Source organism: Musa acuminata, chromosome BXJ1-3 (assembly GCF_036884655.1).
Source record: "Musa acuminata AAA Group cultivar baxijiao chromosome BXJ1-3, Cavendish_Baxijiao_AAA, whole genome shotgun sequence".
NCBI lineage: Eukaryota > Viridiplantae > Streptophyta > Magnoliopsida > Zingiberales > Musaceae > Musa > Musa acuminata.
In genome coordinates this window covers 46152175-46179227 of record NC_088329.1, presented here as the reverse complement: position 1 = coordinate 46179227, position 27053 = coordinate 46152175, and the positions used below count along the sequence as shown (strand labels likewise).

Below are 27053 nucleotides of genomic sequence, written 5' to 3'. Positions count from 1 at the left end.
CAAACGATCGTCCTATCCAAGTTTGAGATATCATACTGACTCATCGTATCGCGTCAATCTTGACCTTCCTCATTGTTGCCACGTTGACAATACCAGAATATGTCATATCAAAATGTAAATGATTTTATAAGATCAAGACTTGATCTAATGGAGCTATTGAGTGATACAAAGCTCCGTTTGCTAAAGAACATGATACTTAACTATGAGGGAAAATTTTGTTTCAGGTGCCATATTAATTATAGTTGGAACATTTATTTCTCTTTTAGCTACACATCCCTGGATGCTTTACTAAATAAATGTAAAAAAAAAAAAACAAAAGCTTTCCTTGATAAAGACTCGTTCAAGAAGTATATTATGTAATCTTTTCTTAGTTATGATTATCCATTTGAGAAAAGTTTATCAATTATGTAAGGTATTATATGGACTTCAAAAAGCTTAGTTTGTCGAATTTACTTGTATGATGTTAGCATTTCGATCAAGTGCTTATGATAATGCTCTATTCGTTCCAAAGTTGAAAGATGGATCGAGATACCTCTATCCTTTGCTCTATCTATATATATAATATAATTATTAATGATGATGATATTAAAATACAAGATCTTAAAACTTTTGAACATGAATGATTTAATTTCATATATCTTTGCTCTCTTAGCTACATTATGGGATAGAAATCTCTTCTTCTGAAGAGATTACTATTTAAGTCAAACAAAATACAATTTTGATCTTCTTATTCAAGCCAATATCATCAAAAATAAATATACCTATTGAACGAAATGTTATATTATACCAGATTGAACTTTTCATCGATAACTTATCAAAAGTCACAATTATCTTGCTATCACATGCCCAAACATATCATTCAACAAGCTGTTGCAATTTAGATTTTATATTTTTATTAAATGGATAATTTTTAATGGGCTCCATGTTTCAGCTAATACATTTCAATACTCCAAGACATTACTAATATTTCATGTGTCCTTCGAAATATGCCCCCTTGGGTCTTGTAGTCGAGACGATGAGCCTCTTCATCTTCAAGTTGTCCACAGTGGTCCTTCACCACATGGTGGAGATCATCGACTTCAAACTAGGACATCAATGCCATGTCATGGTAACAACATTGATCGGCCTGAGCATCATATGTCGCATGTTTCTCTACCTCCAATTGCTGTTGTAGCTTTGAGAGCCTCATGGAGGCATTGGCTTGCCCTAACTCATCCAATTAAATCTGGAGTCAAGCAGCCTACTCATGATACCAAATTACGACTGTTTTATTTTGCAAGTCATTGCGCACCTTCGGGAGAGCCAACATTGCGATTGAAGTGTCCCAAGCACAGTCTAGGGTCGGGGTCATGAGGTGATGACCCTACAATGAACAACCACAAAAGTTATAATAGGGATAAAAGCAGCGTGTAAACAAGTGAAGAAGGCTTCGAGTGCTTACCATCATCTCATGCTTGTGTGCATCACTAAAGGGGCAATGCATTGCCACAATCAAATGATACCAAACTTTAGGACAAATGAAGTATAATTGTTTATTACCCTTAGAAAACTAAAATGTTCAATCAGCACCAATGGAACATTTAAGTCCCATGCATTCGGAATGCTGCAAGGTTTTAAACATTGCCCATACAGGTCGGTGCAGGCCAGTGTATACCATTCCGAAAATCATCGACATGTTGACCATGTGATTTCATCCAGTTCGATCCGATATGAACTGTACCATAGGGAAAATCATCATAATGAAACTTACCTGGCAGTGAACAAGGCTCTACTAAATGATACTTAACAGGTAAAACCATCCTAGAATTGCATTCTGGCAAAACAAGTTTAGCTCGATCTGATATGAACTGTACCGCAGGTAAAATCATCATTGGACTTACCCAGTGGTGAACAAGGCTCTACTAAATAATACTGGACTGCTGCCAACCGCCTACACTACAAAGTTCCCGTTCACTTCAATGTAGTTAAAAGGTGTTGTCAGTATAAAAACAAAATAATATTGAGACAGACAAACAACTTCTTCTAAGTTCGTCATAAAACAGAAAAATGTCTAATCAAGCATGGCAAATATAGGAGGAAGAAAAAGCAACATAACCCAGAAAAGTGAAACAAATATTTAGAAACCTCAAATTTGGACAAATAAGGTGAATAATGTTCAAGAATCATACAGTATGAAGTCATATGAAAAAAATCACACAGGAAGTACCTTCTGCGCATCTGCAACATTGTCCTTCCCTATAGTATGCAAAACTATGGTAAAATGTCTACAAGAGGAGAGAAGGAAAGCTTCAAGGTTACGTGAATACGAAGGACAATGTTTCTAAAGGGGGAAAAATCATAAGCAAATGAGAAAGAATTATAACCATGGATTTGACGCAACAAACAACTTCATAAAGAACCTTACTCATGTAAACTGTGGACATTAGCAAGCTAAAGTAGCAGTTTGTTATGGAACGTTAATGTCGATGAACCATATGCATTAAAAGAGACTGTTGCATGATTATGGGTGGGCAATTTTAACTGAACCAATCTTAAATTTCCCATGACAGAATAGTGATACCCAATAGTCCTTAACGATTGAGAAATAATATTGTGGTCTTCTTTATATGGATAAAGTGATTAGTAGAATAAAATTACTATAAGCCATGCCAATGATTTAAATATGCGCTCGAGTGCTCGCCTAAGCGCTCGGGTGGGGCGAGGGGCAAGGCCCAAGCACCTCATGTGTGCACTAGGCGGCGTGCTTCAATGAGGCACCGCTTGGGCGCCCGCCCGAACGCAAGCACTGGGCACTTCGGGCAAGCGCCTAACTCTATTAGGCAAACCGAACAGGTTTAAGGTTGATTCGGTTCGTAGTTTCTTACCTCAAAACCACACTTCACGCCTGCGCGACCCCAAGGAACTCTAGCGCTCCTGTCTCCGCCACTGACACTTTCTATCATTGCCTTCGCTGCAGACGCAGCGGACCGAGCCTTCCTCTATTGTCAACGAACGAGTCTAACGGCCCCCATAGCTTCCTTCTGCTGTCGCATACCTCCACTATCAAGGGAGAGGACCGTAGGTTCCTCCGCCACCGACGGACGCCCTCTGGAGCTCCCGTCGCTGTCGCTATCCTCAGCTTTCGCCGTTGTTGCCGTTGCTATCCACAGCTTCCGCTATCACTACTGCTATCTCTGTTACTGTTAACATTTTTTTCCCCCCTCTAACTTTAAGTCATATATTGTTATACTAAACCGCTGTCGTTGCTATTATTCGCAGCGCTATTGTTATCTCCCTCTATTACTATTAACAATTTTTTTCTCCCCCCTCTAACTTTAAGTAATATACGGCTAATAGTACATTTTTAATATTATATTATATTTTAATTTAAATAATTATATTTTTAATTATATTATTTATTTGTTATATTTTAATATTTCAAATAATATCTTTTTCTCCTCTTCTAACTTAAGTAATATATTGTTAACAGTATATTTTTAATTTAATATTATATTTTTATTTAAATAAGTAGACTTTTAATTATATTATATATTTTTTATATTTTGGGATTTTAGAGTGCTTCGCTTTGCTTGGCCGAGCTCCTAGCGTTTCGGCATTTTTGGACCTTGGCACCTATCGCTTTTTAAATCACTAAGTCATGCATTCCATGCAAGTTATTGGACCATCTTTGCAGATACCTCCATAAACACTAAAATAATCTAAAATAACTGTTGCTTCGAGTAAAACAAGAAAAGAATTTCCTTAGTCCCACAAAATAACAAAAAGAAAACAATTCCAAACTATAAAAGCAAACCCCTTCCAAGGACACCAAAGGTTAAAGTGGGAGAGATTATATAAAGACCCTTGGATTGAAAAAATAACAAAATGTATTTTTCAATATGTGGACTTAGCAACCTTGTATGATAAAACTCATTCCAAATAAGTGGCATGACTATTAAAACAAACAAATGCAGGAAGGCCTATACTTAATAAGAGAAAAGATTATAGAATTTAAAAGGGTTAAGGTTCATTTTAGCCCCTATGGTTTTGGCCATAGACTACTTAAGTCCTTATGGTTTACTCGTTTCTAAAATAATCCCTATATTTTTAAAAACGTAGCATATAAGCCTCCTCCCGTCAAGTTTGAGTTAACAGACATTAGAATCTACTTATGTGGCATGTCGACTCATAATAAACTATTAATATAATGACACGTGTAATTTAAGTTTTTTAAAAAATGATCCATTTTAATCTCTACGATTTTAGTAATGGAGCACTTAAACCCTTATTGTTTTGTTTATGTCTAAAATAATCCATACATTTTTAAAAACGTAGCATATAAGCCCCTCCCGTCAAGTTTGAGTTGACAAACGTTACAGTCTATTTACATGGCATGGTGACTCACAATAAACCATTAATATAATGACATGTGTAATTTAAGTTTAAAAAAAAGGTCTATCTCGTCGAGAAAGAGGACGTCGCAAAGGTTGTAACAACGGACGAAGGCGGAGAGGTAGAGGTAGGAGAGATCAGAGGCGAAGGTAAGGGAGAGCTAGACTAACACGTCGTAGGCGCGACCGGTAAAGACGCAGGAGAGGACGAAGTGGGAGGCGGTGGGGACGAAGATGCCCAGGAGGAGGAAGAGGGATCAAGAGACCATTGCATGCCTAGCGTCGGATCGGTTGATGCACATCCACCTAAAGCAGGATTGGAAGCTCTTGAGCTTGTCGTCAACGCAAGAGAGGCTGTGTGCATACAACGCCCTGCTAAGCAGTAGCGGTTGGGTGCTACTGCTGGTGATCGCTTTCACGATAACGCCTCCTCCCGTCATTGATGGTAGTCTCAATTTTTTTAATTGTAAGTCAGCATGCCACGTAAGCAAACTCTAATGTTTGTTAACTCAGATTTGACAAGAATGACTTATATGCTATGTTTTTGAAAACGTATACATTATTTTAGACATGAGCAAAACTATAAGGGTTTAAGTGGTCCATAACCAAAACAAAGCTAGAATGGACCTTTTTTAAACTTAAATTACATGTGTTATTATATTAATAGTTTATTATAAGTTAGCATGCCACATAAGCAGACTCTAACGTCTATTAACTCAGACATGACGGAAGAGACTTATATACTATGTTTTTAAAAATATAAGAGTTATTTTAGACATGAATAAACCACAAGGGCTTAAGTGATACATGGGTAAAACCACAAGAGCTAAAATGAACCTTAACCCAATTTAAAATGATACTAAGAAGAATGAGCTAAGACCTCCAGAAAGCACAAAAGGTTCAGTAGGACACATAGCCAGTGCAAATTTTACATTTTGTTGATGACTTATCAATATCTATAAAATGTGAACTTTATGGTAAATTGAATACTACCCACAACATCAAAGTTGCAAAACATTTTGTCTTCTTAACAAATGCTCATTGGTTAACCCGTAATATTTCTTAATCTAAAATATTAACATCATTTTTAATAGTCTTTGGTAAAAGAACAAGATTTCCACTACATAACCAAACAGAAGGATGTATAAATGTTAGCATTACTGAAACACAAAAGCATTTAGACTATTGACTAACCAAATCTGGACGAGATTCAGTAGCTCCTAACATAGGATGATGATTAGGTTGCAGCTCAACATCCCAGATAAGAACCATCATAAGAATTTTGAGAAATAAGAGAAAGCCCAATGAAAGTGAACTAAACTCAAAATGGTACCGCAACAATATATTTTCACTACATAAGGACTGTCGGCATGTGTTGCAACTATTTTGCTGTACTGAGGAAGCTCCCTAATTCTGTTGACCTGCATGTAGCCAGACATAAATGAGGACCTGATTTTCCAATTCCATATAGATCTAGCCACCTAGAACACAAATCATTGTTCCTAAATACAAAAGCTCATCAAAAAATCACCAAAGCAAGTGGGAAAATGTTGAATCCAACTGCTCCATTCATATTCAACAGAATAACCTAACATAATTTAATGTCTGAAAAGCATAGTAGCAAAACCTATGTTGCTAAAACTATTTCTTTAAGCAAGCTACATACACTATTTGAGGCATAACTGCTTTATTACACACGGCAACCGGCTATTTTTGAAAAGTAAAACTGAAATACTAAATTTGGCAATCACATTCAAGATTCATTTTCACAAGATTATCATGATAAGAGTCATATCTGAAATCTTCAGATTGAATCTGGTAAACACCAATTCTAGATGTACAGTGATTCAGTGAGGAAGAGAGGGACATATATGTGAAAGACACTGATTATTTCGTACCTCCCCTGGATGTATAATTGTTTTGTACTCCTTAACAAATGGAGAATGAGTTTCTTCATTGAACTGCAAGCATCACATCAGTTAACATTTTAGCACCACAAAAGAAAAAAAAGACATTATTTAACTTGCAAGGCATGCAAGCATATTTCACCAGGTAGATCCGTGCAAGTGACTAGAGTAAGCAACATCACAATTTCTATTGCTTATTTGTCAGCTTTATTGAATGAATCTGGGTAGTTAAAATGGAATGTTGCATTTCATTTCAAAATGTAATCTAGAAGAATTAGTCCCAAGTTCTAACATAAATAAAAATTCTACAGCAGCCATGCAAAATGGTAGATGTTTATGTCGCCAATATAGTCTATGTAACCAAGTAACCTGAGATATATGCTATGCGGCGGCAACTCTTGGTTTGACAATCTCACAACTATTGGTACGGAACCATCAGTCTGCAACGTTACTGTTAGGATCAAAATCGAAACTAAAAGGAGGGGTGAATTGGTGCTTCTAGGAAAACGACGTCGAAAAATATCGTACGATAAAATCATATCGAAAAGATGTTTAAACTTAAAACATTTGCAAGAGTAGTAATGAGCAGGTAAAGCAGTTGCAAAATAAGTAAACAAGCAGAGAAAGCGAGGCACACCAAATTTATAGTGGTTCGGTCGTCGTGACCTACATCCACTCTCGATTCCTCCTTCGTTGAGGCTACCGGCTTCCATTAACCGATCTTCTTTCAATAGGCGAAAATGAACTACCCTTTTACACCCTTTTCTCCTTTTCACAAGTTTAGGAGATAACTTTTATAACCACTCACCCCTCTCTTAAACTTAACCCAACACTTAGAGCCTGAGAGGAATTCTCACAATATTACAATAGCGTTTTCGTTCTTTTTTGTTCTCAGTTCTTATGTTTACCGAGCAGAGATGATGGAGGTATTTATAGGCTCTAAATGGATTCAAATTTAGAGCCAAAACGGTCTCATCCCAAGTTTTCGGGATATTGGTGGTACCACCGCTTGACAGACTGATAACTGGCGGTACCACCGCCTGTCAGTCTGACACTGGACGATACCACCGCCCAATCTAACACTGACACTAGATGGTATCATCGCCTAATTTGGCGGTACCACCGTCTAACATAGTCTGGAAGACTGTATCTGGGCGGTACCACAGCCTGACATAGTTTGGGAGACTGTGGCAGTACTATCGACAGACCCTACTATAGGTCATTGAATGAGCCAAACAAAAAGCCCAATTCAGCCCTGATTCAGGCCCAATTGGCCCCTAATTGAGTTGGCATTGTTTCATCCCAAAACCGACTCAAATAGTCCGAAACTAACTCGATCTAGGCACACGATTACAAGCATGAATCCTATGTTGTCCGACATGTCATTGGTTCATCCGGCGCTTCATCTGATCCTTCGGCGCTTCGTCCTCTCCTTTGGCGTATTGCCCAATCCGCATGTTGATTCCCGCAACTTCCAATCTCCTTAGCGCAATGCCCGATCCTTCGACCCGATGCCCGAACTCATAGCACGAAGTCCTTCCGACACATCGACTATTCCTCCAGCCCGACGTCCAATCTTCTGACATGTTCCACTCCGGCTCAACATATGATTCTTCCTGCTTTAATCGAATTGTCTTTCCTTAATCGAAGTTAGTCCTGCGTCACTCAAACGCACATTAGATCATAACTCATCAATTGATTTCATCATCAAAATTCGAGATTCAACAGTTACAACTGATTAAATACACACTTTTGGCAAAGTCTACATCAGCAAACATATAACTCAAAGAAAATCCTTCTCTGTTCCACAACAGTAGAAGATATGTATCGGCAACAATAAGATGATCTCAGAATGTCCTCCAGTACCGTTGAAAAATGTAAGAAAAAGAATAAATGAAAGTGAAAAATAAATATGATACAAAACCTTGACGAAAAAAAATAAGTTGTTTGCACATAAGTAAAATTCAAACGCCAACTGAACATAAAAACAATGTTCTTGCTTATAGAGACAGTTAGAGAGCAATACAACACACCAAATATATTTTAAAAATATATTCAAACTAGCATATATATTATGCACTTAAATATTGAGAAAGCAAAGCACACTTTGCCACGTTACCCACCTCTCATCGCGAACTAAAGGTGTTTTTTTTTCCCTTCAAGTGACGAAACTATTTTTGCTTTGCTTCAGATAAATACACATTACAACAACATTCATAATAGCTCATTCACGTGTCAAACTTCAATAGAAATGCTGCATATGAGAATCTTGACCCTTCCTGTTTGCCAAGCCCATTTCATAAGTATATATAGAGTTTTTTGTGCTTTGGTAATTACTTCAACACTTCAGCCAATTATAAATAAGAAAGTAAAATATTAGTTGCATGATAGCAACAATTTTTAACCTCATTGTGGCTATTAAAGAACTAGCCGACAGTTTAAATAATTTGGCCGGTTAACCTTATCATCCGCTTCATATGGATTGTCCACACCTGTTGTACATATTGATTGGCATGGCTTACAATTTAATCTGAGGGAGGGAGATAGTATTGAAAGTTACAGTGCAACAACACCTGTAGTGGCACTCATACATAGAAACATCAAATTGAATACAAAATCTATATAGTTTCAGTTTAATCAAAATCAAGTGAAGTGAAGAAAATAACAGCTTTCATAGGTCCATAAATTGCATTCTTAAACCCACAATTAGCATCTACAGTACCTAAGTTCAACCAGAGTTAGGCAATGTAAAGAAATAAACCATTTTTTAAAAAGAAATTTTTGTATACAGTCGATAAGATTTTACAATAGGTTTCTATCCCATTGGGATTTTAGAAATTCAACTTTTAGATTTTAATCTTTTCAATCATGACAATATGATGTATAGAACCAATTCTCCAAGAGATAATTTGCATTGCAGTTTGACTTCATTAGTCCCTCGGATTGTTTGTAATCCACCTTAAAGAAAATAGCAAGAGTTTAGAGAAAATAAACCCACTTCACGTGTTCTCTATGGTTAAAGCACTTATTCATGCTGTGCAATCTCTTGGTATCATAATTATTTTGAAATGAAACGCAGAAGAGAATTAAGAAGTCAATGGTGGTATCCAACAATATATAGACCTTTACATATAAACAGGAGAATTTAGGTCTGATATCGCATGCAACACAGGTCATGCAAAAGAGACATCAACATATTTGATATTGCCAAAACCACATTATAGAGGACTTAGTTGCAAAGTTTTTGAACTGTCAATAACTAGTGAATAAGAAGTTTTAAATATTCAAAATGAAATAATTATTAGACCTAGCACAAGGCACATAAAATGAATATCAATGAGATTATGAAGGGAAATAATACAGTCAAGCAAGCCTGCTCGAACAAGAGTGAACAGAGTTCTCAATCACATAATGGGCAAATATTTGTAATTATGCAGGTAGATGGATCAAGCATAGGCTTAGTGGCCATAAGCAGAATTCATTTATGCAACAGAGAAAGGATGCATTGCAATGCAGGGCAAGATAATGGTTGAAACTAAAAAATATAGGTTCACTTGCCTGCTCAGAGAGGTACAGACGCTGGCGATTCTTGTATGTTGCTTGATCAAGCTGAGGCCCCCACCTACACAGATGAGGAAGAAATGAAGACTAAAGCTACAATGAGGTGCATGAGGCAAAAAAGAGATTAGTTACTCGGTTCACCAAACCAATTTAAGCACCAGAAAGAATCCCTTACTATTCCTGGATTATCCCATTTTATTCAAAGAAGTGGAAACCCTAAGACGAAAGATGCAAAACCGTCGAACAAGTTCCTTTCGGGAAAACCCTAGTCATGATCCGCAAACCAAAGAAGGAATGAGGAAAAGAGGAAGACAAGGAAGAGGAGGAGAAGAAAGAAGAAGAGGGAGAAGTCCCATCAGGAGAGAGAGGGCCAGACGAGGTTGTGGTTGGCAAGCCAGTCGTAGAGAAGGGGGACGAGGGACTTCCACTGCGCGTACCTCACGTCCACCGTCACCTTCCCTCCTCTCTCTCTCTCTCTCTCTCTCGCTCATCTCCTTGTCGCGCTTCACTTCCCCTCACGCCTGTTTCGCAGGTCCGCTTTGGGCTCTCCGACCTATCCGGCCCCTTCCTGGGGAAGCCATGGCGGCCCAGTTGAAATAGGAGTCTGAATATTTAGGGCTGGTAATGGGCCGGACTTGTATCTTCCGAGGTCTGGCCTGCTACATCCGCAGTCCTAGTACATATTGTGGGTACGGACATGCATGGCGTCATACATGCTATGTGAACCGCAATCGAATTTAACTAGTACGTAAATGCATGTATGTGCATGCTACTACCGATTGACACATCTATTATCTTCCTTCCTCGAGTTATGTCTAGTGACATTAAGGAGTTTCCAATGGGGAAACATCTCTCTTCCCAAGCGTATGCGTGGTTCAATTATAGGTTTGGTGGCTGCTATTGGAATATCTCCCTCCCTCCCTCCATCCATCCATCCATCATCGTGGATGAATTTGCCTGGTGCACACAAACGAGATTCATCATCACGGGACCCTGATGAAGAAGAAACCATGTTCCAATGAACCATCCATATTTGATTTAAGCCATCCCTCGGTTCCAAAAATGTATCTGTACACTCGAGTATACATTGTTCATCACACTTGTTTGTTTGCCCATTGCATAGTCCATGGTCCACTAGTAGAGAAGACATTGATTGGCTCGCACACCCATCCAACGACTTGCTTCCCAAGGATGGCAGCGAATTCCCATTCCCACCTTCGATCGCGGTCTGGCCTTCGGTGTGCAAAAGCCTTTTGTGCTCCCAGCCATGCATGTAGCCTTTATACGGAGCTCGTCCCACCACCCACCTTAAGCGCATGCATAATAACAAAGGTTTGCAGTCTGCTGTTGAAACTCTCGCTGCAGTCCGCACGTACTATTCCCTTCACCGAACCCCGAAACAAAGTTGATGCCATCTTTTTCGATGACTCGTATAACTATTCGATTTACTGCGACTCGTCCGAAATAAGAGCTTCCTTGGGTAGCTAGCTGTGACTGGAACGAGTAATATGCAGCATTTGCAACCGTGTTACCCCTTTGTGACGTATGGTAGAAAGCAAGTCAGTGAATAGGCCGGCCGGGACTACATTTAAGCTTCTTAAAGAGATCGAGCGAGTGTTCCGTTCAAGCAGTCAGTTATGGTGTCACGTCATCGAAATGTTACTGCAGTTCCCTCGCAGTAGCAGCGATGGGAGAATTGTGCTGCCAGCAAAGCGAGTGACGAGAGAGCAGAGTCACCTTTTTCATCTCCATCAAGAGACGAGTTTCCCGAGAGAGAGAGAGAGAAGCAAGCAGCAGAAGGAAGGCCCAAAAACACATACACAACCTTAAACTTCCAAACCTGGTCCCATGGAGCAACAACCCAGAGTAAAAGGAGCACTTGGCGCATTGTGAAATTGTTATATTTGGTGACTTCGGCTCAGCATAAACTGCATTTGGTATACATCACTGTCTTAATTGAATCGGAGATAGCTACGGTTTTCCAAACGCTAGATCTCACACGGTCTCTCCTTGTATCCATCCCATGGGAAGAAATTGCTTGTTATGGAACAGATAGCTATTTTTGAGTGAGGAGACCGATATAAGTGACCATTTTGAAGAGCAAGCCATCCGACCAGAGGAAGTGACCGAGTGAAGCCTCGTCAAATGACAAACTAGAGAGAAGCCAATGGATGTGATGTGAACTAGTGCTCTAAAATTTGGAACCTCCAAGTGGCTGTTGTCACTGGAAAGCTCGTAGAAGGGATGTCAAGCATCTTCATTTCCTTTTTCTATAAGGACGAGGGAGATTATCACGAACATCTTCCTCAGATCTTGTAGGATGCTTTTAAGCAAGCAAATTCAGCGGCAATTAACATGGGAAATCAGTGAAGTCTGTTGTGAACAGTGGTAACTCTGCCCAGATCTCTCTCTCTCTTTAGTAATGCAGCTTGAATTTTCTGAGTTGGTTGTGAACAGTGCTAACTCTGCCCAGCATTCATGTTTTATTAAATGCCTTCTCTGAAGTCTGTTGTCGCTCTTAAATGCTTTGAAGCTTTATCAACGGAGGTTGCGTCTACTCCGAGGGGAAGAGAGTTGACACTGGCAAGGAATTTAGAGGCGGTGCTTAGTTTTGTAATCATGGTATCGAAGGAGGGAGAACTTCTCGTTAAGATCTTGATGTTTCTCAGCATCCTTGGATCAACCCAAGGTCAGATATATTTTCCCTCTGTTGACTACTTTTTTCTTCGTTTTCCCCCATTTAGGGAGGATTAGGTGGTTCTTCGATGGGGAGTCTTTGCTGGATTTCCAATGTATAGTGTGGCCGGAATTGTTTGCTTGCTAGACACTGTATTCGTAATTGCCTGGAGTTGTAAAATCCTGTTCAGGTAACACTCGGGCACAGAGAAAGAAGATTGATTTTGATGTTGAGATGCTTTATTTTCTGCTGCCGTTTCTTATCCTATCATACCGTGCTTTCTTTTTCCTCGTTGCTTTCCTTTCCTTCGTGTCTCTCTGTCTTCTGATAAAATCCGGAGTTTTTTTTTTCTTTTTTTTTTTTCTGTCCTTCACAAATCGTAGCTTTTTCCTTTTTCTCTCTCTCGATCGATCGATCGAAAGTAGTTATGAGGTGGCTGTGAACTTTGCAAAAGAATCAAGCCATTACTATAATGGCAAAAGCCACTGGTGGTTTTCTTTGTTTCTTCAAATTCATTTTCGCCTTTTCGAAGCAATCAGTTGTAGCAACGTCACTTGTGTTTACCATGGCTAAGTTCTAAATCGTTCTCGAATGGGAGCTATGAGTGTGGCTCCGTATAGAGACGAGCAACGCACTCTTGCGATTTCCGTCGAGTACCTGTAACATTTGTGTGAGTACGGCTGCAGAGATGTCTTTTGTGGAAGGAGGCAGCCAAAATTCGCCAGTGCTGATCTCTTGTTTGATGGAGCTGCAGGAAGAAGGGATGCCGTCGAGGTGAGGCACCGTCGTCTCAGGGAAGCCAGCAGCTTCTCCTCGACACCAGCAGCGGAATACGATTACATCATTGTGGGGGGGGGCACGGCGGGATGTCCCTTGGCTGCCACCCTCTCCCAAAACTACAGTGTTCTGCTGCTGGAGAGGGGTGGCTCTCCCTACGGCAATGGTAACATAACCCGCATGCAAAACTTCCACATCGGCCTGGCCGACACCTCCCCCAGCTCTCCGTCGCAGTCATTCATTTCCACCGACGGGGTGATCAACACGCGAGCCAGAGTCCTGGGTGGTGGCACTTGCATTAACGCTGGCTTCTACAGCAGGGCCAGCCCAAGGTACATGTTTCAGTCAATAATTTCATCCTAGTTTCCATCTGCCGTTGCTGCTTTTTTTTCTCGACATTGCTCAGCGGTGATCCCTTTAGCCCATCTCTCTCTCTCTCTCTCTCTCTCTCTCTATATATATATATATATATATATCATGTGCTATACTTGGTAGCATTCGACTCGGCGGTTAAATGGAACAACGTCTCCAACACCCTATTCCATGTTGCCGTTTGGTGCATGTCCTTATAACTGAAGGTAACACTGTGCATCACGTAATCGCGTTCGTATAGTGTGTCAGATGCGTTGTCAAGGAGAAGCCCAGCGATAGTGCATTCAATAAGAGTGACGCTGACAATACCAACAGCCAACTAACTAGATGAGATAAAATGTTTATTGCTCATTTCCAAGGGAAGCTTTAGTGACTGACGGTCTTTGATATCAAGTAGAAATCCATTTTTATTTTGGTGGGAATATCTATCAAGTCAAGAACAGGATGCCTCACAACACATTAAAAGAGGTTAGATCCTCCACCACCACCATAGAGGGAATAAATATACTCATGTTGACTCCTACCATGTTTTCCCCTCTCTGAACCGATGGTGTTCGCTGCAAATTGAAGAGATCAGAGCATCCATCATTCCTCATATAATACTAGTTAGTCTTCTGTCCCGCCGCAAGTTCCATAATTCCTCCCAACATGACCTGCCTCTGCTTCGTTCATCTAATTCCCCGTGCTTTTCTCCTAAAGCAAATTGCCCTCCTTCTTCTCTTTTCTCTTTGCTTTTTTGCATTATCTTTCGGGATCTCCATTTAGCAACACCAAGCAACGTGAATTTGGTGAGACCAATGCACGATTTAGTGGAGTTGGTGGAGGTTGGTTCTCTTAGGAGTAAAACTTTGTCCTCTCGATCGGCTTCCTGCTTTAATTTGCTGCAATGTTGGATGACCGCAATCGGTCCTATTAAATGTCGTCTCTTATCTCCATCCCAAACCTCGGAGCTTGGTCCCCTCGATTCCCAGAACACCTTTCGGACAGAGTGAAACCGTCGGACTAAACCTTATCGTAAGCAATGCGTGTCGATCCCAGATCGAGGCCGGGCGTCGAATGTGGGATCGTCTTCCTAATCGCTTGCTGCTACCTGTTCTCCAGCTTCGTGAAGGCGGCTGGCTGGGACGAGGAGCTGGTGAACGAATCGTACCCTTGGGTAGAACGAAGGATCGTTTACTGGCCGGACGTCGCGCCTTGGCAGGCTGCACTGCGGGATGGACTGGTCGAGGCCGGCTTCTCGCCGTTCAATGGATACACCTACGACCACATCTACGGCACCAAGATCGGCGGCACCATCTTCGACAAGGATGGCTTCCGCCACACCGCCGCAGATCTTCTCGCCGCTGGAAACCCAGAGAACCTCAGGGTGCTGCTTCATGCTACTGTGCAGAAGATCGTCTTCGACACCAAAGGTAAAGGTTCCAAACACCGGAAGATGATGTTTCAGTCAAAACCACTACAGCCTTACTATGATAGTAATCGACCAAAACAGGGCGGCGGCCCAAGGCAGCGGGCGTCCGATTTAAGGATGAGAACGGCAAGCAACACCGGGTGCTTCTCAAGAATGCGAGGCACAGCGAAGTGATCTTGTCATCGGGTGCCATTGGCAGTCCTCAGCTGCTGCTTCTGAGCGGGATCGGGCACAAGAAACACCTCAAGAAGCTGGACGTTCGGCTCGTCCTGCATAACCCACACGTCGGAAAGGGCATGTCGGACAACCCCTTGAACTCCATATTCATGCCCACCAGGAAGCCCGTGCGGCAGTCCCTCATCCAGACCGTTGGGATCACCAAGAAAGGCGTGTTCATCGAGGCCAGCAGCGGCTTCGGCCAGTCATCCGACAGCATCCGATGCCACCACGGCATAATGTCAGCCGAGGTGCAGCACTGCCCGTTGCTGGCTTCGACCACCTCTTGCTTTCGATGATTTGTCTCCCAAATTGAGTTAGTCATCGACTTTGTGCGGACTCGTGCAGATCGGGCAACTGTCCACCATACCCCCCAAGCAGCGTAGCCTTGAAGCCGCCAAGAGGTACGCCAGAGACAAGCAGAATCTGCCACGGGAGGCATTCCAGGGGGGCTTCATCCTAGAAAAGATCGACGGGCCGCTCTCCAGAGGTCGTCTCAGACTCAACGACACCGACGTCGACAACAACCCCTCCGTCACTTTCAACTATTTCAGCCACCCATACGACCTCAAGCGATGCGTGTACGGGATCAGAAGCATCGAGGAAATCGTGCGCACCAAGCGCTTCGCCCGCCTCACCGTCGACGACGCCTACACGATGCGAATGCTGCTGAACATGAGCGTGCAGGCGAACGTGAACTTGATACCCAAGCACACCAACGACACTGCATCCGTGGAGCAGTTCTGCAGGGACAGCGTGACCACCATATGGCACTACCACGGGGGTTGCCATGTCGGGAAGGTGGTGGACGGCGAGTACCGAGTTCTCGGTGTGTCCAGGCTCAGAGTGGTCGATGGTTCCACTTTTGACCGATCCCCCGGAACCAATCCTCAGGCAACCGTAATGATGATGGGAAGGTAAGGTTTATCGTACCGGAATTGCTGGTAGATGTTAGAGAATCCAGATGGACCGTTTATCGATTTCCCATCTTGTGAAACTGTTGTGTCATTCTAAATCTGCAGATACATGGGAGCGAAGATACTGAGGAAGAGACTGGGAAGAGCAGCAGGAGCGTAGCTGTCGGCGTGTCACGGATGAACGTCCATGTAGCGGTTCGTTACGAAAGAACAAAGTCTAATTCATTAACGCCGGGATTCGCCCGGAAGTTTTGAAAGAGGAAAGAAAGAATCAGAAAGATATGGAATAAGTTGGTGGTATTCACATGTTTCTCTGCGTCTGCAAATTACAAGCGTTGTTGGTTACATCGTACTCTTTGAAGTAATCCACTTTTTCTGTGGATTTATGTCATGATTTGCTGATCGACAACGATGATTCGTTTTTGTTCGTTATTGATGGTAGATTCCAGCGCACTAATAGTAAGTGATTACACGATTCAATTCTTGAGGCTTTGTCAGAGATGGATCGAGCCCGGATGAAAAGGCTGCTCTCGGCCGTCTTTTGGTATTTATGATTCCGGGCGTATGTAGATAGATACTGTTGATAACCATGCATGTGTGCATACAGTAGTAGTAACTGGATCCAACTCATTCAGATGATCAAAACCATCCAAGCAGAGACTCGGAGATCATCAGAGAGACAAATATATATACTTGGAGGCGATCCGAAGCTGGCTGAAACGATGGTGACATTCCTAATGTTCCAGCTTCTCACACCAACTCCATCCCTCCTTCCGGTTCACCTTCGAACCCCATCTTCTCACATGCCTCGCCGCATTCCTCGGGGTACATGCGTACGCTTACGATCGATCTCCGGAGGAATGCGTTTCTTCATGCACTCGCAGAAGCAGTGCTGGCCAGCCTCGCACCCCTCCACAAACGACAGAAACAGTAATGTGGACAGGAAGACCGTCACAGTCACCTTCTGACGGTCCGTTCTTCTCTTCTTTTTCTCCGGGGTGGTAAGCCTAAGCACACCACCCACGGAGGAGCGAAGCTGGTCGAAACAGCAACATGTGTTTTGCCATAATAGAGAGGCAGAGCTGTCCCGCCAGTCGCAGTGGCAGGGCCGGAAGAAGATTGCAACAATAAATGTGACGTCCCAACTATTTGAGGTCCACAACATGATCGACTTCTCATCGCTTCTCTCTTCCTCGTCGGTTTCTGAATTCAAAATTTCACGAATTTTTTATGATTAAAGTCATAAGGAAGAGCAGCAATCCTTAAAAAGATACCGAAGCGTAGGTGGAGGCCCAACAACGATTGCACATATACGCAACAAAACTGTGCTCCTAGGATTTCTAATTGGGTTACCCTTCACCCGAACTGCAACCCCAATTACGTAGTGGTTTCAACTTGCATCCCTCCGCTCCTCCTGCTGTGTCTCTGATATTTCTCTGTGTTTGGAACTGAGGGGGTGACAGGTCAACACCCAGGCTTAGTTCAATTTGGCACGTATTGTTAGTTAGTTAGTTGACTACTTAATTTCCATTAAGCTGGACCGAATTAGTGATCTACTCGATCGCCGTCGTTACAAGCACGAGCTCAAGAACTTGCTTCTTATTCATTGTGCTACTACGGTCGCGCAGGAGTCCAGAACAGGCTAGGAATGGGACCGGTGTGCATGCATGATGCATGCTGCTGAGATCGCTTAAATCCTCTTTGGTTTACGAGACGGGAGACGACTGGTTCATGTCCGACTCAAAAGAAAATATTATCTTCTTGGGCTGCCACATTACATTTTCGAAGATGAGCACGTACCAAAGCGAGATTAATGAGCGCATGCAGCCCAGATGAGGGGGCAAAAGAAAAAGGTCCAAAAGCACAACAAACACAACGATGTAGATTAACCATTTAATGACCAATAAGATCTTCAAGATCCCATCCTGAGCTTTTTTCTATCTCCCCTTTCTTCAAGACAAATTCCTCTCATCCAAAAAGGTTCATCTTTTCGTCGTTGGAAGCAAGCGTCAATAGTACTCACCTTCGAAAAGGTTTTTGTTCGCTGCTGCTGATCGTCCAGCTCCCTAAATTAATATAGTGTGTGCCCTTTCTTTCACAAGCGACACGCACCGGAAATACTTTCAGGTAACGTACGTACGCCTTTCCCGCGAAACGTACGATGCAGCGGTAGAACCAATGAAGTCATTGGGGGTTGACCGTTCGTTTGCAGTGAGCGTTGAATGTTGGCGACAGTGATTGGTCCAAACTTGATTTTAGGTCTCGACTAAAAGATTTCGTTTGTCAGCGGCGCTGCATTCTTCTTCGTATTTGAACGAAGAGATTTGGTCCTTGTTCCTTGTCTGCTGCTGCTGCTTCTTTATCCATCTTCCTCTGCTGTCTCACGGACGAAGCAGCGGTGGAGCTTCCTCTCACCGCAGAATGTTGATCTGCGGCTGGTTGGGTTTTTATTCGTTTCCCATGCAGGATATGTTCTCCAAATAAGTACGTGATGGACTTGTTCTCGGTGCGGATCCGTCGACAAATTCCAAAGGGACGACAGTCGTAGTCATTACATGCTTGCACGAGCTCTGCTTTTCGTGCATACAGATTTGCGTGTTCAGCGGACGACCTTATTAGGAGGATTGGAAATGAGAAATTTGACCGTGTCTCCCACCTGCTCCCTTCCGTCTTCTCAATCGTCACTCTGATTTGGTCCATATCAACTTTATTACATTCATCCGAGTCGAGTAAGGAATGGATGTAAACAACATTGATTTGGTTCGTTTATGCAAACGGGTGAAAAGAAAGGAAGACTCGAATGAAGTGGATCACTCACTATAAAGGGATGTTCACGATATTTGCTCTTCCTAGGAGCGTCCATGTCCAAGAGTCATCAGAATACGTATTATTATATCATGAGAAGTCATGATTGTAACGAGTTTGACCTTTGACTTGGTCTGAACATGAGACCATATCAATCGATCGGGCGGGCAACAATTTTGCCAGCCGCGTGGCAGCTGTTTTCATTTGAACAACTTTATTTGATGGATCCATACTACCTCGAGCCCGATTCGTGTCTTAGTTTGATCTCACTTTTGTTTCCTTTTTCTTCCCAAAGTTGAGAGTATTCTTACGCCATGTCAGCAATGCCTCGATACCAAGTCTTCGAGTGTATATTCTTTTCTTTATAGAAACGCTCATGGAGAGCATCGAGTCAGAATACATGCTGCCCGTAAAGTTACAAAACAAAGTCGAAGAACATTGTGGTGGCACCCAATTTTGTCGACGTACATCGATCCGGAGCAGTTGGATGAATGGATAAATGGGATGGGGTTGGTATGAATGCCACGAGGAATCGTGTCTGCTTCCTACGCGGCGTTACTCTTGCGTCGCAGCTGTTCGACAGTCAAACACCGGACGTGTAGGCGCACGTAGATGATGCCAAGTTGCAAGGCCCTGACTTTGACCCCTCCCTCGTCTCCCTCGTGGGCTCGCCACGAGCAGGAAGCTTTGAATACTTCAAAGAAACCGATCTTTACCTCTGAGCTAGAAAACTTGAATGTGGTGTAGGGGTAAATCAGGGTCGGACACTTTGCTCCATTAATTAAGGAAAACACATACAACTGTAAATTAAAATGCCATTGTTGCTGTAGACAAAGATAAAAGGAATTTTTATTTTTTATTTTAATAGTAATAAAAATGATATATATATATATATAATGATTTTTTTTTTTATAAAACTGCTCGTACGAAAAGATAATTTTATCTCGTTTTCGTCAAATCCCTTGTCGCCTTACCTTCTCTTTCCTTTGCTAAAAACAATGATAGGTGAAGAGATACGAGAGAATACAAGTTCTTAATTACCTATACCAATACGCACAGATTGGCTCACATACTTAGTTGCACCTCTATCCCATCGGTCTCTCTTGATAATTACTTATCGTACCGTAACACAAACATGGTTTTGCATAAAGGTAACCAACACCTAGCGGTGAACACCTTGCTCTTGTTATTCTCGCTTATAAAACAAATGATTGTTAGTCCTTCGTCACCTTAATTCTATTGCTCTCTCTCTCTCTCTACCCTTGTATTTATAGTCATAACATTTTTTGTTTCCTATAATCTCTCACACTAATGATGACATTCGACAGTGACGATAATCGATAACCGACAAAAGTATTTTCGTTATTAAAAAAATGCTTTGTGATAATTTTTAAAAATTATAACACTATATAAATTTTTTAATTTTTTTTAAAAAAATTACCTTATATATATATATATCTGAAATTAGAATTTAAGAATAATATAAAGTTGACTTAGAATTACAAGAATTTGAATAGATGATTAAAAACGGTTGACGAAAATCTCTACTTGCCGAAAAGAACAGCTTTGTACGGGCCGGTCGTCGTCGCATCCATCAAGGGACAAACTCCTCGTGAACCTACGTGTACGTACGGTGGCAAAGACCACCGCCGTTAGTCAATCCTTGTGATCATGCGTTACAGAGTTGAGTTCTTCCTCGATTCTTATACCATAATTTTAATTTAGTTGATGATATATGAGTCGTAGTACTGTGAATCAAGAGGAGCCATTAATGCTGGAGGCCATGGCCTATGTGATGCTGTAGAGTTACATGCCACTGGGCACGGTGATGTGGCTCGGGTCTACAATATTTTCGCTGCCCCTTGACTTGTCAACATCCTTCCTCTGGAGTCCATGGCGGAGGCAAACGTTTGAACATTTCTCAAGTGTCTCTGTTCCACGAAACAAATCCACGCTTGTCAGCCGTCTTTTTCCTTCGTTCTCAAAGTTGAGTCCCCACCCGTTTTGACTTCCACGACACCGCGGCCAGGATGTTCGACGGCTACAAAAGACTGCTACCGCAATTGCAGCTCAACCATCCTAGTTTGGTTGGATCGTGTGCCTTTATAAATTCAGAGGAGGAAGAGATCCGAGATCGTGCAGCACCCTTCTCTCGCTCTTGTCTCCTCGACGATCAGCTGCTCCTCTCTCTTCTTCATCTTCTGATCTCCCGCTTACAGCGACCTGAGGTCGTTCTTCTGCCTGTTTTGCATCTCTTGCTAGTTTTGCTTTGATGTTCCGTTTCTTTACTTGTCTGTTTTCTGTTTCTGGGTGGGGATTGTGGGTTTACACTTTCACATGCTCCATCAGTTGTACAATCAATGAGAGCCCCGTATGGTTGCCGTTTCAAAAGTCTGGAAATGATTTCTGTAAGCCACAAACGAACCTAAGAATACTTTTTATAACCCTTTCGATTTAGCTAGCATGGATAGAGAGTGATTCCTGAAGCAACATGCAACTCGAAAGAGTTCCGGCCCGGGGATCACTCTTCACATGAAATCTCGCGACCGAGACTTTTTACCTCTCAAATTAATTCTCATACCCCTCTAGGTTTGAATCTTGTCAGATGGGCAAAATTTCCAATGTTTAGCAAAACCCTTTAATGTTTCTTCTACCCCGTTAAGGTTATGTTGAATTATCTCTGGTTCAACTATATGTATTCGGGTTAATCAACCAATAGAGAGTTGCGACACTCGATCACCAAATCGCTTATCAGCGTACATATCAGATGCCTTGGTCAGAGTATCGGTAGCTGTAGGAGACTGATCTCACGTCCGACTGACCAATCTGCTCCCAGATAGTTCCTACTCTTCCTTCTCTGGGGATGTACTCAAGTTCGCAGGAGGCGACTTGGCCCACGCACGGTGGCTTACTTCCACGAGGTCTTTCATGTTCGATCATCGTGGCATATAGAGCTGAAAAGTAGCCCCGCGTTTGCGTTCTCCTTTTATCGTCTGATAAGAGCAGTATTATTATATATTTACGTGGAATTACTATGTTCTCCTCGGCTATCGAGTTTTGCAACTTATAGTTGTGATTTGTGGTATGTTTTGACAGTCGAGATTCCATGGGTTTATCCCTCTCCTTGCTCTCGTGGGCTTGGATCCGATGCCTGTGGACAAGAACACTTGGTTCCACGGAAACAAAAGATGTTCTAGCAAGATCCATCAGCTTCGGTGCAAAAGACATCAAGATGGCGTTGAGGTCACTCAGTTTCAAACCAAGTGATGCATCCAACGAGGCGGTTTCTAGTGTATCCGATAGCACCGTCACGGACGAGCCTTTAAGCTTCGAAAGCCGGGAGCCGGAAGTGACCGAGCTGGAATCCACATTTGCATTCGAGAATGGAGTCACAGATGAGACGAAAGCGGAACTAGCTTTCCGTTGTAAGAGCTCGATGAAACTCGCGCTCCCTGATCCGAAGCTCCCACACCGCCTTCCCCAGTTTTCTTCACCTAGACCTTCGAACGAACTTGATGCGGCAGCCACCAAGCTGCAGAACGTCTACAAGAGTTACCGAACCAGAAGAAATCTAGCAGACTGCGCCGTCGTGGTCGAGGAGCTCTGGTTCGTCGTCTCCGACTCTGCGGCACAAACTTAAATCTATGTAACGACGATCATATTCTGATATCCGTCCTTTGATTTAGGTGGAAGGCACTAGATTTTGCTTCTCTGGAGCATAGCTCTATGTCATTCTTCAAAGTTGAAAAACCAGAGACGGCGGTTTCGAGATGGGCAAGGGCTCGGACCAGAGTAGCCAAGGTAATGAATGCCATTTATCTTGCGCATCTGTTTTGGGCTCTGCAGTCTGCCTCGTTTTTGTTCCACCAATCTGATCTAGGCGTTCGTCATTCTCAGGTTGGCAAGGGTTTGTCCAAAGATGAAAAGGCCCAGAAGCTAGCACTACAACACTGGCTGGAAGCGGTAAGATTCCTTCTCCGTATCATTGTTTAGGAAGGGGTTTGCGCAGCGCGGAGTAGAGAGGATAGGAGGAAATCAAGTAATTTGTCTTGCGCTGTGAATCTTTCGAACACTAAACATATCGACCGTGCAGATCGACCCCCGTCATCGGTACGGCCACAATTTGCATTGCTATTATGATGTGTGGTTCGAGAGCGAGAGCACCCAACCATTCTTTTACTGGTACATATATGCCTAGCATACATGGCTTCTCATGCGGAAGCAGATGGAACTCTCGGTGCTGACCTCTCTCTCTCTCATTGTTTTTGGCACACATGAAGGTTGGATGTCGGCGATGGACGGGAAATAAATCTCGAAAAGTACCCAAGAAGCCATCTTCAGAACCAGCGCATCCAATATCTTGGACCGGTATGAATGAGTTTATCACTTCACCACCTCTGATGATATGAGCTAAATATATCACCAATCAGAAACCAAGTCTTTCTCGTGTGCAGAAAGAGAGGGAAGCATATGAAGTCATGGTCAAGGATGGAAAGCTTGTCTACAAAGTGAGCGGAATGCCTGTTTGTACAACGGAAGGTTCCAAGTGGATATTTGTCCTAAGCACATCGAGAGTATTGTACGTGGGACAGGTAACGGTGAACATCCATCTTATATCAGAACTCAAGCAAAGAAAACATATCTGCTTCGCCCCAAGTTTCGGTGTTCAACTAGGCTGCTCTATTTGAGGATTCGACTTGTCTGATACCAACATATGTTCTTCCATGAGCAGAAAAAGAAAGGCGCGTTCCAGCATTCGAGTTTTCTAGCTGGGGGAGCGACAACAGCGGCCGGAAGATTGGTTGCTGCGCAAGGGGTACTCCAGGTACTTATTTTACACCTAATCGGATGCGAATTCCTGGAAAACGAAGTTGCAACGATCACAAGAATCTGTATGTTTAGTTGATGGAGTTATTAAGCATTCTGATGAAACCTTGTTTTTTGTTTTCCCTTTTGCTGCTATTCTTCAGGCGATATGGCCATACAGTGGTCATTACCTCCCAACCGAGGATAATTTCAAGGAATTTATCACCTTCCTTGAGAACAACGATGTAGACCTCAGCAACGTCAAGGTAAATATACACTCCTAGCAGATGTTACAATATTTCATCACGTCCGTTCTATTTTAGCCACCGGAAACCTGAATTTTATAAGCAGTAGCTGTTGTACGAGTGGTAAAGAGAAATATCAACCGCACTTGCAAGATGAATTTGGTTCCTGTTGAGATCGATCGACATTTTGGCAGTTCTTGACTAGGTAAAATCTTGCTAACGGGACAAATATGACTCTTTGATCGCAGAGGTGTTCCGTCGACCATGATGACTACCCCTCCTTGGAGAAACGTAACGATGAGATAGAAGCTGACGCTAACAATGCTGATGCATTAGCAGTTTCCACTACAGTCGAGGTCACGGAAGCTACGGAACCTTCGGAGGACCCCAGGCCAGACGAAACAATGGAAAACAGAGTGGACGAGGTGGTGGCGTCGGAGTTTGACAAACGCATATCATGTAGATGGACTACAGCTGCCGGGGCTCGCATCGGGTGCGTTCGGGATTACCCACCTGGTCTCCGATCCAAGGCACTCGAGCAAGCGAACCTCTCACCGAGAGTTACTCCGTCACCCAGCGGAAACAGAGTCCCTATCCCGTCTCCACGACCAAGCCCCAGGGTCAGGCTGTCCCCTAGGCTTCAGTACATGGGCATTCCGACCCCCACTGTCGCCCTCACGCTACCTAAGCACGTAAGGAGATGATGTGATGACGGCTCCACCAACCACGAAATAGAAACCGGCCGTGATCTCCCGGCCGAAACTGACTTGTGGCACACGAAGCTCCGCTGAGCTCTAGAAGTTTTACAGAAGCCAGACACAATTCTTTTTTTCTTTTACCCTTGATTTTGTCTTTTGACTTTGGCTAAGGATTTGATCGATCGACGAACCAACTTTTCGCGGTGATTTCGTTTTCTTTTTTTTTTCTTCCAATTTATTCGTTGGAAATATGTTCGATTGTGCACAACATTTACTTCTTTTTCTTCGATTGGGATACTGTGCGTAGTCAGTCGGATTATTATTATTTTTTCCCAAAAGGAATGTAATTTACACAATTTTATTTTATTGAACGATGGGGGACTCCTTTTTTTATTTTTAGAGTTAACTGAATGAATCGATTTATGTGGCCTGCAAATTGATAATAACATCTCATAACTTAACATGAAATTAATATTTTGTATCACAAAAAGAATAATACGAAAACCGCATATCATTATTCTTATAGGACTAAAGATTAAGGTTCATATTGAAAGAAAAGTAGGTCGAGGTGCATGCATGTTGCAGCCGGAATCTGACCTTGCTTCCAACATACATGGACGAGGAAAATGAGAAAATCTCTCTACTCTGTTGAGGGAAATCCCTTCCGCTGTGGCGTCTCTAGTGCTACGCTCACCAGCACTACCCTATCTTTCCTCCTTTGCTGTAGCCTTCTTCTCTATTGTAGTATCGTTGCAGCTTCCTCCTCTGCCGTACCTCTATTGCAGCTTCCTCCTCTACTGTACCTCTATTACAGCTTCCTCCTCTACTGCAGCCTGCAGTCGTCGCCGTCGCAATTGCAACAACAACAATAACAACAACAGCAACAACAACAGCAACAACAACAGCAACAGCAACAGCAACAGCGTGCTCTTGCCCTACTCACGAAGCCTCTGGCTCATAAATTATTCTTTGCGTCGATCCAAGATTGGTATCCTTGACAGGAGCACCATCTTGCGGGGGCATGATAGAAGATAAGATTTTCCCAACTATATGAGAAATACCCCAACTATATAAGAAATAAGATTTTCCCAACTATATGAGAAAATCAAATTCTTTCTCCTAATTTGTATAAATAGAAGAGGGATATGTTAATGTATTCAAGCTAAACTATTTCACCTTTTCAATAAAGCTTCTTCCATTATTGTTCTTATCTTCTATTATTTCTATCAGGATTTACTAAAGCAATGATTGCCGGATACAAGCTGCCGGCATATCAGATTTACATATTGCAGCTAGAAATCGACCGATCCCTACCCAAGACGATTGATTGTCGCATGAGATCGACTCGGGAAGCTTCAGCTGAACTGAACGATCTCCTTGATTTGCCTCCCGAAGGCCGCATGGTTCAGCGTGACCGGAATATTATCCAAGTAGACGTCGAAGAAGTGCTGCCAGAGGCCAGTATCCTCCTCGTAGTAGTACTCGGTCTCCATGATGGTGACCTTGATAGCAGGATGCACGTCCACGGCGGACGCCTTCTCGTCCACAGTGGCCTCAACAGCAGCAGGGAGCACGTCCACGACGACCACCTTCTCGTCGGCCGTCATGGCGAAGAGGATACCCTCGAATTCGGTGCACCCGTACCAATCGTTGGCGTCCGTATACCTCGCCATCGCCGAATAGGCCTTTGCCAAAAGCCACTAGCCTCACACCAGTCGCTGGCTCTGAAGAGGATAGGACGAACCCTGCTCCATACCAGAGAGAGAGAGAGGGAGAGAGAGAGTCGTGTATTTATAGAGGCAGCAGGGCGCTGATCCGAGTCGGAGCGGGATTAGGAAAGGTGGGAGGGTTGCGTCTTCGTCAGCAGCGCTTGATGTTTCCTAATTTCGGTGTCCGAGTAATTCTATTCCGCTTAGGATTCGGAGGAGATGTTAAGATGATTGAACTGGGGGAATCCTCCTCTGCTTGGGACTGGGGGAGGATCTCTCGACTTCGCAGCGGCCAACCATCGTTGCTAACAGAGTCGCGAACACGGAGTGTCGTCCGTCGTCCTTGCCTTTCCGTTGATTGGAGCTACTCACGGAGCCCACGTGGGACCGTATGGCTGCGTCCAATCATCCAATACGTAGTCAATACAGGTGTTAACAGTCAGCCGATTAAGTCGTTCGACCCGGTCGTAACGACGATAAACCAAACCGAGTGAACTCCCTCCGCTCCTCCGCTCGCAACAGTGTCTTTCGAATTGCGGCAACTCTTCCAACCGCTGCAAACACGTCGCTCGACACTACCGT

The 27053-nt window shown here is 43.0% G+C and overlaps 2 protein-coding genes and 1 long non-coding RNA gene across 9 annotated transcripts; 2 read left to right on the top strand and 1 right to left on the bottom strand.

The window, feature by feature from the left end:
* Nucleotides 1-868: 868 nt before the first annotated feature.
* Nucleotides 869-10401, bottom strand: LOC135635659 (uncharacterized). Of its 7 annotated transcripts, XR_010495696.1 has the most exons (8): nucleotides 10276-10401; nucleotides 9836-9899; nucleotides 6269-6331; nucleotides 5565-5791; nucleotides 2207-2264; nucleotides 1881-1953; nucleotides 1292-1714; nucleotides 869-1206 (listed from the first exon to the last, which is right to left on the bottom strand). It is a non-coding gene; the product is annotated as an uncharacterized LOC135635659 (long non-coding RNA). The 7 variants fall into 7 exon arrangements; XR_010495694.1 differs by having other exon boundaries at nucleotides 1292-1363; nucleotides 1442-2264; XR_010495690.1 differs by having other exon boundaries at nucleotides 1881-2264.
* Nucleotides 10402-12086: 1685 nt separating this feature from the next.
* Nucleotides 12087-16599, top strand: LOC135635656 (protein HOTHEAD-like). Its single transcript, XM_065146888.1, has 7 exons — nucleotides 12087-12226; nucleotides 12372-12527; nucleotides 13270-13624; nucleotides 14766-15076; nucleotides 15157-15542; nucleotides 15640-16208; nucleotides 16314-16599. Exons 2-7 carry the CDS (start codon nucleotides 12458-12460, stop codon nucleotides 16366-16368), a joined length of 1746 nt encoding a protein of 581 aa, XP_065002960.1. The 5' UTR covers nucleotides 12087-12226; nucleotides 12372-12457; the 3' UTR covers nucleotides 16369-16599.
* Nucleotides 16600-21103: 4504 nt separating this feature from the next.
* LOC135638430 (IQ domain-containing protein IQM1-like) lies at nucleotides 21104-25128 on the top strand. The gene is made up of 10 exons (XM_065151545.1): nucleotides 21104-21241; nucleotides 22110-22619; nucleotides 22700-22814; nucleotides 22911-22976; nucleotides 23107-23195; nucleotides 23294-23381; nucleotides 23468-23605; nucleotides 23746-23838; nucleotides 23984-24085; nucleotides 24313-25128. The coding sequence occupies exons 2-10, from the start codon at nucleotides 22120-22122 to the stop codon at nucleotides 24766-24768; spliced, it is 1647 nt and encodes a 548-aa protein (XP_065007617.1). The 5' UTR covers nucleotides 21104-21241; nucleotides 22110-22119; the 3' UTR covers nucleotides 24769-25128.
* Nucleotides 25129-27053: the final 1925 nt, after the last annotated feature.